Source organism: Felis catus, chromosome A1 (genome assembly GCF_018350175.1).
Source record: "Felis catus isolate Fca126 chromosome A1, F.catus_Fca126_mat1.0, whole genome shotgun sequence".
NCBI lineage: Eukaryota > Metazoa > Chordata > Mammalia > Carnivora > Felidae > Felis > Felis catus.
Window position 1 is genome coordinate 174,234,624 of NC_058368.1, and position 18,011 is coordinate 174,252,634.

At 52.2% G+C, this 18,011-nt stretch overlaps 1 protein-coding gene across 3 annotated transcripts in view; it reads right to left on the minus strand.

Moving 5' to 3' along the window:
* Positions 1-18,011, minus strand: part of HRH2 (histamine receptor H2) — a 79,195-nt gene that overhangs the window by 51,442 nt on the left and 9,742 nt on the right. For all 3 annotated transcript variants that reach the window (XM_023259434.2, XM_023259433.2, XM_045035204.1), the window contains exon 2: positions 4,734-6,312. In XM_023259434.2, coding sequence (XP_023115202.2) covers positions 4,734-5,809 — 1,076 coding nt within the window. In that variant the 5' untranslated portion in view covers positions 5,810-6,312. The remainder of the gene's footprint in view (positions 1-4,733; positions 6,313-18,011) is intronic.

An 18,011-nucleotide genomic window follows, 5' to 3' on the forward strand; every position in this document is an offset into this window, starting at 1 on the left:
AGCGGACAGCTGACCAGGGGCCTCGGAGAAGAAAGCACCTTGCCCTCCTCGCCTTCCTTTGCATCTCTTCTCCCAGGGTCTTTCTTGAGCTCTGACTCCAGCCTGCAGGTGCTCTGTCGGAATGAGGAAGCGCCACACCCAAGCGAGACTGTTGATACTCCAGGTGCCCATGAATATTATCTCCCTGCCCTCGGAGATTACCCAGAGCAAATGAGCATGGAGAAAAAGGACCCAAGAGCCCTGGGAAGGGGCCCAAAGAACTCTGTCTACTCCTAGCTCCTCCAGTATTTGCACTGGACCTCAGATAGGTCACTGGCTTCCCGGTGTCCTTGTTTCCTCATCCGGGATCTATGGGACTAGCACTGAATCCAGGCTAAATTTAAGTCCAGGTAGCATTTACTGTGCAAAGACCCCAAGCTTTGGGGTCAGACAAGCTTGGGCTGGAATCCTAGATTCCACGTTTGAGGCTGTGTGGCCTGACGCTGGCTACTTGGCTTCTGGAAGCCTGCGGCTGGCTGAGGGCCCACACTTTGAGAACCACTGCCCTAGAATAACACCCCTCAGGGAGGAGGACCTGTGATTCGCTCATGGCTATGCCTCAAGCAGGGCTGGCGTATAGCAATTCCTTGCTGTGTGCCTGGGGAGTCGGGGCGCTGAGAGGTTTGTTTTGGCAATGGCAGAAGTGGGTCGAGGGTGGGTGTGGGCCGTGGGATGTTGGCAAGAAACAGGAAGCGGGTAGAGCTTCTAATGCCAGGTGAGGAGCTGGGCCTTGTGGTAGCTGAACATGGTCCCCAGAGATGTCCACATCCTCATCGCTGGAACCTGAGCACGTTACCTTGTGTGGCAAAAAAGAACTTCGCAGGTGTGATTAAGTCAAGGAATTCGGGACAGAGAGATTATCCTGGATTATCCTGGTGGACTCTAAATATAGTCACAAGAGCCCTTATAAGAGAGAGGCAGGAGATCTGGCTATATATGGGAGAAGGGGATATGACAAAGGAGACAAGAGGGACAAGTGATGGGAGAGAGGGGTCATGAGCCAAGGAGAGGAGCTGGAAAAGGCTTTGAAGTGGATTCTCCTCTGACGTCTCCAGGAGCAACCAGCCCCATCCACACCTTGATCTCAGACCTCCCAAACTGTTAAGAGAATCACTCTGTGTTGTTTTCAGCCACCAAGTTTGAGGTTTTCTGCTACAGAAGCCCTAGGAAATGGCTGCAGACCCCTCTATCCAGGAAGAACCGTGGAGGCCACTGAGTGGGGCGGGGCAGCACATGGGGAGAGGTGAGGAGGGTGGGGTGAAGGCAACCAATCAGGGGCAGGAGAGGCCACAGAGAAGGGAGGACGGGCCAGCCGGGCCCCTCCCTCCTAGAGTCTCCCGTTGGCTGGCACCCTGGCTGACCGTGTCCCTCCCTGCTCCAAGGGCAGGCCCAGGTAGTCCCTTCAGAATTCTCAGCTCAGACCTCCACCCACCTCAGCAGTGATAAGGGCCTTTGGTCAGGTCAGTGCTATCGGTCATCAGGGAAGCTGGGAGCCAACCTGATGGAGGGCCACATGAGGCCCTGATACCCTGGCAGTCTCAGCGTGAAAATCAACCTTCGGCTGTTCTTGGCCTCCTGCGCCCCCCGGTCCCCACCATCGTGTGAAACCCTCCAAGCAGTTCACCACCCTCCTCTGCCAAACCCCTCTGCCCACCGTTTCCAAGGCCTGGAGAACAGAGCATGGCCACAGCCACACAGAACATGTGCTCTGAAGGCTTTGGCTCTGTGGCCACTGGGCGTGATCGGGGCAGGCACAGCCTGGCTTCAGCTTCAGAGTCCCTCTCCCAGGGTGGCTGTGAAGGTCAGAAGAAAAGATGGGCATACACAGGGCGCCCAGCACCCAGAGGACAGCCAGTGATGGGGGCTGCTATCTCTCTACTCAGAATGTGGCTCAGAATGTGGCTTTGGCGACACAGTAGCTTGCATCACTTGGGCCATTTACTTCACTTTCCCGAGCCTCACTTTTCCCATCTGTAAAGCGGAGATTAAACAAGCACCTACTTCATGGGGTTGTGGGAAAAGCAAAATGAGGTCACGAGGCCGAAAGTACCACCCTGGATGAATAAGGTCTTTCCCGTCCCCGTTTAAGGCTCAGCTCAGAGGTCTACTCCCTGGGATGGGCTCCCTGGGCCACGAGCCACCTCATCCAGGCACCCAGCACGCTGGGTTGCGATCCTTGGCAAGTGCTGCACTGAACCGCTGCCCGTCTACTCTGCAACTAGACCATGTGCGATTACAGGTGGTGAGATGGATGCTTGGGGTGGGGTGGGGTGGGGGGCTTGCTTTATGTCCCTTTGCACCCTTAGCACCCAGCACAAGGGTGAGGACAGGATGCCCACAGAATGATCACACACAGAAACAATGGCAAACGTGTAAAGCCGGCACCCAGTGGGTACCCAGTGTCAGCTCTTGTGGCTGAGTACTTACTGAATGCTGTTCCCTAAGGATTAGGGGCGAAGGTAGCCTATTAACCAGGGGATCACACGGGTAAGAGCAGTGGCTAGTGGCATGCATGACTACGCTGAATTGTGTCAATGGGCTTCTACAGTGTCTAAGCCCTTCTTCAAGGTCTACGCCCCGTGCTTTGTTCTTTGCTTCACGAGCTAAATTAGCTTTGTACTCGAGGTCGCTTTCTGAATGAGGGAATGTGGAAGGACGTGGTCAGAAGGGGTCTTACCCATCAGGGCCAGATGTGGAAGTCTTTAGATCTGCATGTTGGAGAGACATTGCTGGGTGGTTTGGGGGACGGATCTGAGACGGAGAGTCTCAAGGTTAGGAGGTTGGAGCAGGAGCAACGAGGCTTGTTCCAGAAGGCTAGCAGTGGAGGGGTGGAGAGCCCAGGATCCAGGTCTATCGTGGGACACTCCATACCTGGCTGCTGCCAGGGCCAGAGGGACCATGAGGCCCAGGGGTCCAGTTGGGCCATTTTGCTCCCACAGCACTCCCCAGGGATCAGAACCCAGAGGGTGTGGGTCTGCAGCATCCGTCCAAGCTTTTCTCAAGTCCGATGCTCAATTATTGAAAGGAGACAAACGTCCCATTGGGGTTGTAGAGCCTGTTCACATCTCTTGGCTCACTTGTGCATCGGGCAACCCTGGGAGGTGAGTAGGGCAGGCTGCATGAGGACGGACCCCACCCTCTATGCGATGAGGAAACTGAAGCCCAAGAGGGACAGGGACTTGCTCAAACCACAGCACGAGTGAGGACAAAGCTGAGACCGGGGCTATGCAGTTGACTTTCCATCCTGTTCATCGCAATAAATGCCCAAAATGTCACTTCTGCATCTCCAGTGCTCAGCACAGTTCCAGGCATGTGGTGGGAAGTTGATAAATGTTTGCAGATAAATGTATGTATGTATGTATGTATGTATGTATGTATGTATATGTGGATGGATGGATGGATGGATGGATGGATGGACGGATGGACAGGTGTATGTATGTATGTATATGTGGATGGGTAGATGGACGGATGGACAGGTGTGTGTATGTATGTATGTACAGATGGATGTATATGTGGATGGAGGGACAGATGGATGGAATGGTGAATGGGTCAGTCACACAGACCAGCATTCTGGCATGGTCTGTTGGAAGAGTAAGGAAAGCAACATCTGTTGAGCACTGCAATGTGCCAGGTGTTCTACCAGTGCCCATTCGTTCACCCCTCTCAACAGCTAGAGCTCCCCCAGACCTGTAAACACCCTCTCCGTGCAGTGGGTGAGCTTCCTCAGAGCCACTCAAGTGTTTGACGGAGTTTCCCTTAATACCCCGCATTGGCTTTGCCACCAGTGCATTTATCTACAGCTCGTTCTGATCCTGTTTTATCTTTTCAGCCTGGATACCTCTTGGAGGTGGAATCCTGGGGTGTCCTCTCTCTTGCATCTCCTGTACCCCTAACATCCAATGCTCTCCGAGCCTATTTTTTTTATAGCCTCCTAGATTTTGCTCTATTCCCTTCTCCTCTCTCATGGGCCAGTGCCACACCCCTCTTCACCGATGGCCCCTTCTCATCCCTCTTGTCCACACCTTAGAACCAGAGCTCTCTATACAAAGCACAGAATTGCCTGGGTTACCCCCACCCTTGCTTCTAATCCTCCCACCTTCCCCTTAGACCTATGGTATAAGGTCCAAGCTCCTAGCCTGACCTTCAAGGCTGTGCCTTCCCAATTTGGCCAGTCCTCTTTCTCTTCTGACCCGAGTGCCCCTAGCATAAGAGCTGGTGCATAAGAGATGCTCAACGAATGTGGACCGAGCTGGGTTTGTGGTTACTCCCCAGGTGGCAGCATCAGCGCATGGCCATTTGAAGGTGGTCCTGGAAAGCCTGGGTGAACACTTCAGATGACGAACCAAGTGGCAGAGTTGGGCTTCAAACTCAGGGCTCCTGATTGTAAGGACAACGTAGCTAGAAAAAAGGGCCCACAAGTTCTGGAGTCAGAGGGCCTCTGTCCAGGTCCCAGCTGAGTGGCCCTGGCCAGGTTCTTTGAGATTTAATGTGGTCCTTTAAAAATGAAGGTACAAGATTCTACCTCGGGGGGATTTGGGAGGACGGAACCCCACGAGGTTTGCAAAGTGCTCACGAAGCGTTCCCAGCACAGAACGTTCAACCAGCACCTGGTGAACAGCCGCCACCTAAGGGTTACCACTAGTGGGTCCCCCTCCCCATGCACTTGTCCTGCATACAAATGGCTGGGTGGTTACCTGTCTGTGGCTCCTTGAGGGGCTGTGGCCTCTGTCCCACTCCACACCTGGAGCTTCAGGGGCTTGTCTTCCTGCCGCGTGGGTTCTCGGCTTTGATTCCTGGCCAGCTGAGAGCTGCCGGACCTCAGAGTAGTGTCGTGGGCATTGTGGCTGGCAGGTCCGCAGCGGAAGAGCTGCTGGTATGCCGTGCGGAAGTCTCTGTTTAGTGTGGCGTACAGGATAGGGTTCAGGGCCGAGTTGGCATAGCCCAGCCACAAAACGACGGCTTCAAAGGCCTCGTTGATGGCATCATCCCCTCTCAGCCCACGGTAAACAAACACAGTGAAATAGGGGAACCAGCAGATAATGAAGGCTCCCATCACGGCGGCCAGCGTCACTGTGGCTTTGTGCTCCCCGATGGTAGCTGCCTTCCAAGAGCCGATATGGTGGATCCTCTTGGCCTGATCCCGGGCAATCTTGAAAATGCGGTAGTAGGTGATGCACATGACCAGCAGAGGCAAGTAGAAGGTGACCAGCCCATCCACCAAGCCATACACCAAGTTGACCTGGACTTTGCACTTGGGGATGGTGTGGTTGAAATTGCTGGTCTCATTCCTGCTGTTCCACCCCAGATGGATAGACAGAAAGGACAGGGTGATGGAAATGACCCAAATTAAGACAAGAGAGACAGCCACTCGGATTGGGGTGACCAGCACAGGGTAGCGCAGGGGGTCCGTGACAGCGCAGTACCGGTCGAGGCTGATCATGAAGAGGTTAAGGATGGAGGCCGTGCAGAGCATCACATCCAGGCTGGTATAGATATTGCAGAAGACCTTGCCGAAGCTCCACCTGCAGGATAGCTGGTAGAAGGCTGAGAAGGGCAGCACCAGGAGGCCAAGGAGCAGATCGGTGATGGCCAAAGACACAATGTAGCAGTTGGTCAGACTGCGGAGCCGGCGGTTCAGGCCCACAGCCAGGCAGACCACCACATTGCCGGCGACGGTGATGAGGATGAGGACAGCGAGGACCACGCTGACAGTGATCCTGCATGGGGGAGAGTCCAGACAAAAGGAAGAGGCTGTGCCGTTAGGTACCATCCTGGAACCTCACGGCTCCTTCCTCTGCCCACGGCCCCTGGCCGCTGCTCGTTCAGCTCCCCCGGGTGTCAGTTATGTCAATCACTGGGCTCTAGGCTTCCGGGAGAGCCAAAAGAAAATGTCCAGACATGGGGAGGCTACGATGACTGCCGCAGTCCTGCTTTTCTAGAAATAAATAGAGCCGTCTCCGAGGAGGTATTGGGCATGAACATGAATGAAGAAGAGCGAAGGAAGAGAGAAGGTTCTTGGTTCAAATTCCAGTCCTCGAATTACCCCCTGCAGAGCCAGCTTCCTCCAAGGACTGAAGCAGGTCTCCACTCTCCAGGTCTTGCATAGAGACTGAGGCACCAGAGCATGTGTCTGGAGGTGGCTTTGGTTTTATGCAGGAGAGATCACGTGGAGACGTGGCCACATCGTTCTCCATAGCTGATGGATGCTCCCACCCATGCGACGGGGGTCAAGGACTGCTGCGTCTGCCTCTTAGGACCATTGGAGAACAGGAGCTGAAAATGCAAGGGTCAAGTGTTGAACACTTTGCAATCAGACTAAGAGCGTGACTGATTCAAGGCGAATCCGTCTAGACCTCGATCTCCCGGCGAGGCTCCAGGAGGCACAGAGCCAATCTGGACACCTCTCCTTAGGAGGGACTGAGGCAATCAGGATACACAGTGGGAGGAGGAAGGGAGGCAGAGTGCAAGGGAGTGGACCACTGTGTCACCTAGTGAGATACGGCTGGAGTGGATACTTACACGGGAGAAAGAAAGAACTAAGACAGAGACTCTAGACACAAGAACAGGGACTGCATTTGCTGTTCACTGCTGGTCCCCAGTGCCTGACCCCACAGGGAGGCATTAAGCATCTAATGGATAAATGATAAAATGAATGAATAAATCAGCAAGTGTAATGAATTTACTCTGATAAAGCACGGAGAACTTGACGCTGTGGGTTTTACAAAACGTCACCACACAGTAAGCCAGGAGCTGGCAAAGTTTCTCAGGAGCAGGCCAGGTAGTCAGTATTTTCCGCCGTGCAACCCCCAAGGTCTCTGCTGCAATGACTCGACTCTGTCACTGTAGCACGAGGGCACCTACACAGACAAGGTGCAAATGAATGAGTGTGGCTGCGCTCCCAGGAGGCTTTACTATGGATGCTGAAATTGGGAATTTCACGTAATTTTCACGTGTCTCCAAACAGTGTTCCTCTTTTGATTTTTTTCTAACTCTTTTTAAAAACGATTTCCAAACTATTTAAAAATGTAAAAGCCATCCTGAGCTCACAGGTTGCACAAAACCGGGCAGAGGGCCAGATTTTGTCCGCTGTCATAGTTCGCCAGCGGCACCTGCTCTAAACGTCTCTCTAAATCTTACTTTTCTTATATAGCAGCACACGTCGTCGGTCAGCCAGCACAGAGCTCACTCAGCCTCTCCGATGGCTGCACAGCAGCCCGTGGGGTGGCTGGCCATGGTTATTCTGTTATGCCCTTATCACGAGTATTTTGGTGGTTTCCAGTTCCTTCCTCCCTCCCTCCCATCCTTCCTACCTTCCTTCCACCTGTCCCCATGCAAACCCCACTTCAACAGAATGGCTGCACACACAATACTTCCTGGTTAAATCCCAGAGACTCCCTCCTACTGGTGGCATCCTATGATCCCAACTGATGAAAACAGCTAAGGCCCTGATGATTCCCTTTCACACAAGCTGATCCTGATTTTCCAGACAGCAGCTAGCAGGCAATCTACCGCAACCTGGGAGCGTGCAGGAATCAAGCTGACGGTAGACCCCCTCTCAGAAGCAAGCTAATCGCCATGTGACAAAAATTAAGCCTCTCTCTTAGGCTCTGGCCTGGAGCGGTTTTGCAACCTGAATACGAGAAGCATCATTTAATCGTAACCACTGTGTTGGTGCAAGGATCACGGCCCCTTGGTCACCTTCTGCCACTCCAGCTGGTTCAACCACCAGGCCTTGCGAGCTGGGCCTCTGGGTATTATTTTTAGAAGATCTTTTCATTACATAAATAACACAAGCAGCATGGCTCTCACTGGTACATTTAATTAACTGTGGGGGGGATAGCAGCAAAGCTCTCTTTTTTGACCATCCCTGTCTCCACAAGCAATTTTTTTTCTGAGTCTCTGTATACCTCTTATACAGGTATAGGTATTTGTGCCCTGGGACCAATGTTTTCATTAGCGTTCGGGGTTTTCAAATCTGAATCGAAGCAGTCTCTCACATAATTCAAACCTCATCTGCCCTCCCTTCTTTCCTTCTCTTCCTTCTGTCTGTTCTTTTCAGCAAATATTTCTTTCAGAGCGTAACGTGCCAAATGCTGTCCTAGGTGCTGGGGGCACAACGACGCACAGAGCAGCGGTAGTTGCGTTTTTCAGGATGTCTCAAAGAAGAACCACTCTGCCGAGTTTCTATTTTACAGCCCGGGTCCCAGAAGTTTCCGGTGACCTCTCGTGAAGGCAGGTGAGCATCTGATGGATATGCGTTCACCTGGAGCTTAATCCATCCTGTGCCTTCTGGGTAGAGTGACTGCCCTAGAGGGCCACGGCACCACAAGATCATTATCATTATTTTCATCATCACAGCTAACATAAAAAAACAACAACACTTTCTTGAGCTTTCCTTTCAAACTTCCAAAGCAGTGACATGCTTATGGCAGTAAACCAAGTATGCTGAGGTATACAGGAAGGGTCAACGGTTCGAGCTATCGCACACCCAGACTTTCATGCCCGGAAGGTGACTGCTGCTGACGCTTTGGTATGATGGGGGCCTTCCAGTCTCTTCCCCGTGCTTCTACTTGTACACAGGCACACACACTGCACAATCCTGAGCGACCTCCTTTCCCTAATTTCTTCATTGCATAAGGATGCCCCTGTAGGTCACTTAGACCTAGTTCGTTCTTTTGAGAACCTAGGCTGTGGCAATATAGCCTCTGTCACGCTAAGATGTATAAAGGATTCTGTGCCGGGGGGGTTGCAAGAGGCAAAAAGTGGGAAACGATCAGAGTGCCCAGCAGCAGGGGATGGCTCGAGACATCACAGCACCTCCTTACTGTAGGATAGCCCTGGGCATGGTGAGATCCCATATTAAATGAAATAGCATTTCATGCTCACAATAACTCAAGAGCGAGCGAAATCACTGCTCCATTTAATGTCTGAGAGATGGAGGCTCAGAGAGGCCAAGGGATGTCACAGCCCTAGCAAGTGAACAGAGAGCCTGGATTCAAACTCAGCTCACACTCTTCGGCCTGCCTTACATGCCTGTGCTTCGATCAGACTTCAACTCATCCTTCCAGCTGGATCTCACCAAACGCTCCTGTACTTGTCCCCTAACTTTGCCATTGAGGCAACCCAGGCTTTCCCCAGATGTATTAGCCCTTCTCACACCTGCCTTTGCTGTCTCCCTCACCTGGAGCTCTGCTCTTTCCTGTATTCACTTTAACTACTCTCCTTTCAAGGCACCGCTCAAACACTCTGGAGCTTTCCTGAATGCCTGTACTTTGTACCAAGTTATACCGTTGGCACCTGCTACCTTATAGTATAATATGGCTTTGTGTTTGCCCTCCCCACAGGGCCTGGATCTTGCCCACCTCTCTCCACCCCCTCTCCACCCATCCACCCACCCACCCGTCAACCCATCCATCCATCCAACATTGTCTATTGTCCATGTAACAGGAGAGGAACAGGGTATGTGGAGTGTGTGAGTGTGTGCGTGTGTGTGTGTGTGTGTGATTTCCCCACCTTGGAAATCTACAGGTATTCACCTCAGAATTCAGTGGGTCCGGTGAGCGTCTGATGGGCCTATTTCTCCCCGCATTTTATGGCGAAAATTTTCACACGCAAAAAGTTGAGAAAACAACACAATCTTATCTAACACAGATCTTATCCAACTGTTCACGAAGACCAGATAATCATCTGTTCTACCTCTCATTCGGTGTGTGTGTGTGTGTGTGTGTGTGTGTGTGTGTGTGAAAATTAATTGAAAGTCATTAGAACAGGCTCCAGCCACTTCCTCTACTCATCTTGCACGCTGACCGCGGATGTCACAGCTGCGAGTCGCACGGCTTCCTCTCCTCATCTTTGTCTTAATAGCCTTTGAAAAGGCACCTTTGGGAGAATATTTGCTCAGGGTGGCAGTACCCTGCACTGCCCCCGGGGAGGCTTCTGACCTTTACCTGCAGTGATCACCTAGCAGATGCAGCCGTAACAAAGAGCGAGGCACTGCGGGGGCATGCTGGCCAATCAGCCTTCCAGAGCAGCCCCAGCCCAGCGTGATAAATGCACTCACTGCACTCTCTGATGTCTTGCAAACCCACCGTGCTGGGCTCTGTGCGGGAGGAGGTCTGATTGCTCTCCATTACGAGCTTTGGTTGGTCTCTAAGTTTAGATCCTTGACGTGACATTCAAGGTTCTTCGTGACCTGGTTCTGTCTTCTCTCTTTAGTCTCAGCTTCTGTCTGCCATGTGCAATTTCGTGTCCCAAGACGACACTTTGAGAAATACAGTGCGGGTGACATTGAATTCCTCCTGGTTTTGAAAGTCCCAGGCCCATCCTGACTCAGTGCCTTTGCACATGCTGTTCTCACTGCTGGGAATGTCCCTCCTCTCTTCTATTGACTGGTGAGTCCTCGGTTTTCCTTCAAGGCCTGGCCTCCTCTGCTATCTCGTCCAGAAGCCCAGAAGCATTTGTTTTGCCCCCTCAATTCTACCTCCCACTTACACCCACCTCTGGCACAGGCTTGTGCTTTCTGGGGCACACTGGGTAGAATGCTGGGTTTTCAGTGTCCCCGGAAAACTCTCCTTCTAGGGGGATCCTTGGTGATTCAGCATCACAATGTGTCTCCCCAGGAACTGAGTTGTGGTGGGTGGGATCCAGAATATCATTTCCCTCTGCATTCCTCCCACACAGCACAAAGAATACGGTCGAGGGCCACCCCACCAGCACAGTGGTAGCCCGGAGACAAACCCAAGTCTACTTCATGCCTCAACTTCCCTCTCACTGTTCCTCACAGAAGAAATGTCACTGGTTGTACATTCTGTTTGCTAACTAGAGGGATGAGGCCATCTAGAAAAGCCACTAGTCTCGAGGCTCAGGTCTCCTCCTTTCAAATTTTATCAAACTGAGTCCAGCATTTTCTTTTCTCTTTTCACTGGGAAGTAAAATGAAGTTCCTCTTTCAAGGTTTACGTATCTGAGTTCCGGGCACAGCCACCTGGGGAGCCGGCGTTGTACAAGCTGCCAGCAATTTGGGGGAGATTAGTTAAGGCTTGTCTGATTGGGTTTCTCACTTGGCCTCACGGATGAATCTGACTTTCCAGGCAATAATTTTATACTAGGAAAAGAAAACGGTATTCATCAGACGACCCCTGTATGCTAGGTACCTTCTGGGTGAACCAGTAGGCAATCCTGTGAAGAAGGGTGATTTGATCCCCTTGCTCTGCACAAGTTGACACACAGAGAAATGAAGGAGAGTCCCAGGGGCTGAGAGCGGGGACTTTGGACAGATCAGGGTTCTAATTCCAGTGCTGTCATATAAAGGCTTTGTGACCCTGGGCACTTTCCTGCAACCTCTCTGAGCCTTAGTTTCCTCATTTGTAAAATTTGTAAAATAATATGCCCTCCTTCACGTGGTGGATGTGGAAATGCACAGTAAGAGTCTGTAAAACACTTACTGCCTGGCACATGGTAGGTTCTCACCAAATGTCATCTGTATTATTGTCTAAAGCTGCACAGCCGGGAAATAGCATTCACGAGCACCTGAGTGCCTTTCAGGGGCAGACACTGTACTGGGCTTTTAAATACAGCAGTGGGCATGACAGAAACATCTAGAAGCGTCTGTTACAGTGGGGGAGACAAATATTAAGTAATTCACTGTAGTATTGCTCATTTAATTACAGTTCTGTTAAGAGTTATATATAGAAAGGGGAGATAGAAAGGCAAAAGTTATATATAGAAAGAAGCCAAAAAGATTATATAATGGGGGAGCTGCCCGGGTCCAGGAGTTAGTTACTGAAAGCTGGAGGAGATATTTGAATTGAGACGTTAGATGCCATCTCAATGAAAATGGGGGACAAACAGGTTCCAGAACGAGGGAACAGCTCCCACAAAAGCTCCGATGCAAGGCCTCTGGGGTAGAGGGGGAGTGTAAGCGTAGTGATGTGACTGGAGGCAGGAAGAGGCTCGCTGCCCTGCTGTTTACACGAGGAGACGGGGTGTGGCAGTGGGGGTGGGCCTGAGCTGAGCCCTGCCGACCACACCCAGTAACCACTGTGGGTTCGGAGACAGAAGTCACTGGGTCCTGGAAAGGCAGTTCTTCGTCTTTATGAGCCATAATTTCTTAGAACTTTCCCCCTATAACTGGCCATTTCAAATGTCCTAGGTACCTGCTGCTGAGTACATCAGAAAGTGGCCCCAGGAACAGACCCTCAGGAGCTCGGCCCCTGTCAGAGTCCCAAAAGGGCCCGACAAATGGGGGTTATGTCACGGGGCAACTTTTTATTCTTTAAGGAGGGAAGACAAGCCTTTGCAAGCTCCAGAGTAGCCATACCCATACGGGGTGCTGAGCAAGCGTGACTAAGGCTCAGACGGCGGGAATGGAAATGACCTTGGTCCTCCCAGGGTCCTTTTCTTCCCACTTACCGATGCCAGCCAATGCGCAGCTCCGCTTAAGAAATGCTGACACGCTAGGAGCCCTGGGGGCTCCTTCTTACCATCACTCAGGAGCCTGAGGCAAGCTATGGGGCCGGGGCAGGGAATGCAAACCCAGTGGACACGGCGGGTCCCAGCCCCTGCGGTTCGGACACAGCCAAGCCCCACGGTGGGGGCAACGAGGAGCTGCAGGAATTCAAAAAACTGAAGTGTGACTCTGGCTGGTGGCAGGTGACAGCTGTGTGTGTGTGCACGCTCGCACACATATACAGAAGGCAACATTTTACTAAGCCTGGAAAACCCCATTAGTGTTAAGAACACTCAGACTCCTGACCCAGCAGTTGTGCTTCTAGGAATTTGTCCCGTGACTCCCCACGGTGCTGATCGTGTTAGCAAAAGCTGGAAATGGTGTAAAAGTGCACAGGGCACAGAGCAATGACGCCGTCGAAAAGACGGAGGAGGTTGTCTGCGCCCACGTGGGATGGTCTCCAAACGTGCTGAGTGGGGGAATGTGTGTGTGTGTGTACCCATGCATCCACACGCGGCTGGCTCAGGAAGGCCACCTGCCGAAAGGGCAAGGTGGGCTGCTTCCCGCGGGGACCTGGGGGCCGAGCCGCGTGGGAGTGAGACTTCTTTCGCCATGCACCCTTTGTGACCTTTTGGAATCTTTTGTACCTTGGGTAGGTATCACCTTTTCAACACCTAGCAGCCACACGGTCCGACAGGTGGAGGAGGGAAGGGGCAGAGTACGCTGGGCAGAGGGAACAGCACGCAGAGGCATGGGGGCTGGGTGATCAGATCAGGCTGAGGAGCAGGATCGACCACGTGGTTGGTCAGGGCTCCGGGCCAGGGCTGGCACTCGGTCCGCTCGGTCTGCAGGGCCCTTTGTAAAAAGTCCTCCACTCCAAGCTCACGGCCCTCAGGGACCATCCTCCCCCCTCTGCCCCACAATCACTGCACAGGTCTGGAGTCAGGCTGGTCATGCCATGCCCTCCGCTGCTTCCCCTGTGGTGAGCGTAAAGATAACCGCGCCTGCCACACCCTGTATGAGCTGGCCTCGGCCAACCTCTCTGGCTGATTCTTAGGGGGAAGGTGGAGCCGGGGCTGGAGGGCTGAAGAGTTTGGACTTAGTTCTGAAGGCAATAGGGAGCCACTGAAGCTTCAATCAGTAGGCTCAAGATTGTCCAGGAAACCGGTAGAAGGTGTGGAACACATCTCTCCTGATCCCAGTCAGCCGCCAATCAATGAGGACAGGAGGACACTCTTCTTCCTCGTTACCGCATAGAGAATGCTTACTTCGCGACAGGCCCAGGGCTCTCGATGTATACACCACCTCATTTACTCTTTATCACATCTTGAAGCAAGAGAGCTTTTCTGCATTTTATAAATGCAGGAACCAGGGCTCAGAAAAGTTCAGGAACTTGCCCCAAGTCTCAACACCATTAGGTGGATTTGAATCCAGGTCTGTCGGACTCTAGAGTCCCTATCGTGGGCCACTGTGTATTTAGCTTTTCCGGTGGGGAAAGGAATGATCCTTGGGCTTTTCAAAGAGATGGTGTGATTGGGCATTTGCGGCACAACATTCTTCCTGCTTCGCGATAACATTCGCGTTGGTCTTTCATTTGTGTGGTGGAGATTTCTAGCTCCTTCACAGCAGTGGGCTGGGTGTTTCACAAAAGCCCTGTAGGCAGGAAAAGGCTTCTGGTTGAGACTCTTCTTACAGAGAAAGGTCCTAGACTCCCAGTCATCTGGGTTTTGGTCCCAACTTCCATTGCCTCCAGGGGCCCAAAGCCGGGCATTGTGTTTGCTCCTGTCCTCAAGAGTGTTGTGTTCCAGGGGGGCCTGGGGTGGCTCAGTCGGTTAAGTGTCCGACTTCAGCTCAGGTCACGATCTCGCGGTTCGTGAGTTCGAGCCCCGCGTCGGGCTCTGGGCTGACAGCCCAGAGCCTGGAGCCTGCTTCAGATTCTGTGTCTCCCTCTCTCTCTGTCCCTCCCCCACTGACACTCTGTCTTTCAAAAATAAATAAATGTGCAAGAAAAAATTTTTAATAAAAAAAGTGTCGTGTTCCAAGAATGGCCACCCCCCTGCCACCACCGGTGGGGCCCCTATGCATCGGCTGAGAGGTGAATGGATCTGAATGTTGTGTGGAATCTGGGGCAGCTTGACACAGGTTGGGGAGAGCCCCACCCCCTCCTTAGTCCAGAGTGGGACGGAGGGAGGCGGGTCAAAGTGGACATTTTATTATGATGAATGTTATCACTCTGGCATCATACCTAGGGAGAAGGTGACCTGGACCAGAAGCTGGGACACAGATCACTTCTGTGTGCTGAGCTCCTACAGATATTCTCCTATCTCTGTGAGGCCAAGATGATTACCGTTCCTGTTTGACAAATGGCTCGGAGCAGTTAAGTCACTTGTCAAGTGCACACAGCTGGTAAGGAGGCAGGCAGCGGGCTTTGAGCCAGCCCTGGTTCTACGGTCTCTGAGTGTCCATAGGTTCCACACCTACCCAAGGTATGTACCTGGCCCAGCTCGTTCCCTACGTGTGTCACCAGTTCTTGCGAGGTTGTCTTCTTCTCAATGAGACACCCTATGCTGCTCGCCTGACCTCTTCCAGGGGTTGATGTGGGAACCCGAGCCACATCTGGTGACAATAAATTCCCTTAGTTATTATCGTTTGTCTGAGAAACTTTATTTCCCGTGTCCTTTTTGCTTCAATGAAGGTGAAGGTCACATCACATAAAGCTAACCATTTCCAAGTGTACAATCCGGTGGCATTCAGCACATGGACAATGTTGTGGCTACAGGACACGTCCATCACCCCAAAGAGAAAGTCCACACCCATTCAGCAGTAACTCCCCATCCCCCGTTATCCTGGTCTCTCCCAACTCCCAGCCTGCCTTCTGGCTCTTTGGATTCACCTATTCTGGATACTGTGGGCACAAAGTGCATGTAAGATTGGGAAGTGTGGGGCTGGGGGAGATCCCCAATTCTCCTTTCCACCTTCTGCTTCCCTTTCGCCCACCTAGGTGCTCAGCTAAATGCGTAGGCATCCTCCTTGACATCCAGCCTACCAGGGAGCCCCGGGAATCTCCCTCTGAAATATGTGTATCTAGGATGTGGCCACCTTCCTTGGCCCCTGCCGCCATCTTGGTGCTAGTCCAAGCCAGCATCATCTCTTGCCTGGACTTTTACTTTTAAGTTTCTTTATTTGTTTTGAGAGAGAGAGCGTGCGTGCACATAGGAGAGGGGCAGAGAGAGAGAGAGAGAGAGAGAGAGAGAGAGAATCCCAAGCAAGCTCCGAGCTGTCAGTGCAATACCCAACGAGGCACTCAATCTCACAAACCTTGAGATCATGATCCAAGCCAAAATCAAGAGTTAGATGCATAACAGAGCCACCCAGCTGCCCCTCTTGCCTGGCCTTTCATGACAGCTCTTGACCGGCTCCCTCCTCTCTTGCCAATGCTATACTGTGACACCCTCACCTTGGCTCATAAGGCCCCGTAGGCTCTGCGCCCTACCTCTCTGGTCTCCTACGTTATGCCCACGGCCTCAGTGGGCACGTGACCACCCTGGCCTTGTTCTAGTGCCTTGGACATGCCGCTCGCTCCCCCTCGGGGCTCTGCCTGCGATGTGATGGGCTATTGACCTGGATGTCCCAGTGTTGCCACAAAGATCAGTTCTGCACAGGGGCCCTCCTTGACCCTCAGAAACAACTCTCTTCACCTCTATCATACCCCCTCCACTTGGCTTTCCGCACAGCACATCTTTTTTTCCCGGCATTTTTCTTGCTTCCCTACTTGTTCACTATTTCCCTGTCCCCACTGGAACACAGGAGCCATGAGGGCTAGGATCCACTCTGTCTCGCTCCCTGCAAGCACTTAACGAGGGCTCAATTAATACTTATCGGATTGACTAAATGCACGTTGAAAACAGCCATCATAACATATCGTATCCCATTTATTGGGTACTTTGAAAGTGCCAACCAATGTTCTAAGTACTTTATATACTTTATCCCATTTAATCTCTGCAACAACCCTATCATGTGCATTCCATTCTTCATTTCCATTTTCTAGATAAGGAAATTGAGATTTATGGTGTTTTGTGATTTGGCCCAAGTCCATAGCCAGCAGCAGCTTGGCAAGTGTGGGAAAGGCCTGGGGAAGGCCTTTTCAGGGCAGGGGACGGACTGGGCTAAATGAAAACTCTGCCTTGGTTCTCCTGAAGGAGGTGAGACCCTGGATTGCCAATGTTTGCAAAGGGGCCCAAATCTCTGCCATCCAGGGCAAACTGCCCAGGGGGCCGGGGTGGGGTGGAGAGGGCATGGGGTTGGGAATTTGGACCGTGAGTTTGAGTCCCTGGTACGATTCTGACTTGCTATGTTACCTCCAAGTTTTATATCCTAATTTTCCTCAGCAGAAAGTGAGGACATGGGATTAGAATATCTCAAAGGTTTCTTCCAGCAACTTCATGTATGTGTGTATGTGTAGAGGGGGTGGGAAGGGTGCAATCATGAGCTCCCCAAATAAGAAAATAGGAGTGCTCTGGGTAGAAACAACATTCAGGGGCCACCTGGTGGTCAAGAACCCCTTGTTCAGCATCCCTGAAAGGTAGTCATCCCCAGTCACCTTGCATACCTCCAATGATGGGGGACTTACTATCTTACCAATAATTTGCCAACCAGTCACAGCCATTTAAAAACATACAGAGCCCTATGCACGCTGTTTTGGAGACATAGCCCACTGGATAATAAGTGCTTTGCAAAATACGTATATTCCATAGAAAAGAGAATGTGTACTTAGCTATTTAGTATAACGAGCTGCCACTGACTAGCTGTCATAGTGTTACATTTGTAGATAGCCAATTAAACACTCATTACTTGCAATTTTGTGGTTTTCTTTTTGTATGTTGGGTCTGGGACTCGCGTGTGCCTGTGTGAGTTTGCAGACATTTTTGTAGGTTCCTGAAAAGCTCTGAAGCCCCACGGGACAAATCTAAGTCCCACTTTCCCGGGCAGCCCGACAGGGCTTCATGTGCTCCTGAGCTTCCGCTTCTTTATGATACAACAGCCCTCGGGCCCTCCGACTGGACTCACCACCATCATCTCTGCCATCGCGGCTGCCATCACCGCCACCACCGCCCTGCCCGTCACTGCTGCCATCCTCCTCCTCCTCACCGTCCTCATCCCCATCACCGTCATCACCTGCACCCGCAGCAGCCGCCGCGGCCACGAGAGCTGGGTGCCAGAACTGCCCCCGCCAACGTGGGGCCTCCCTCCCCTCTGATCTTCCTTCCCCCTGACCTCACTGCAGCTTGCGCCCTTCCCGCAAGGTACAGCTTGCTCTCACAGGCACGCGTCCTCGTGTGGCCGGCTGGGTCACCTTTAAGGACCCAAGCAGCAAACAGCTAACATTTGCCAGGAACGTTCACCCACACTGGCTATCTTCTATAATCCTCCCTGTCCTCTCCCACCTTCCATGGCCCCTCCCCCGGCCCATGAACTCATCTGGGGTCCTGCAGAACTCTGTGGAGCAAGCAGTCAGGGCGTCCTCT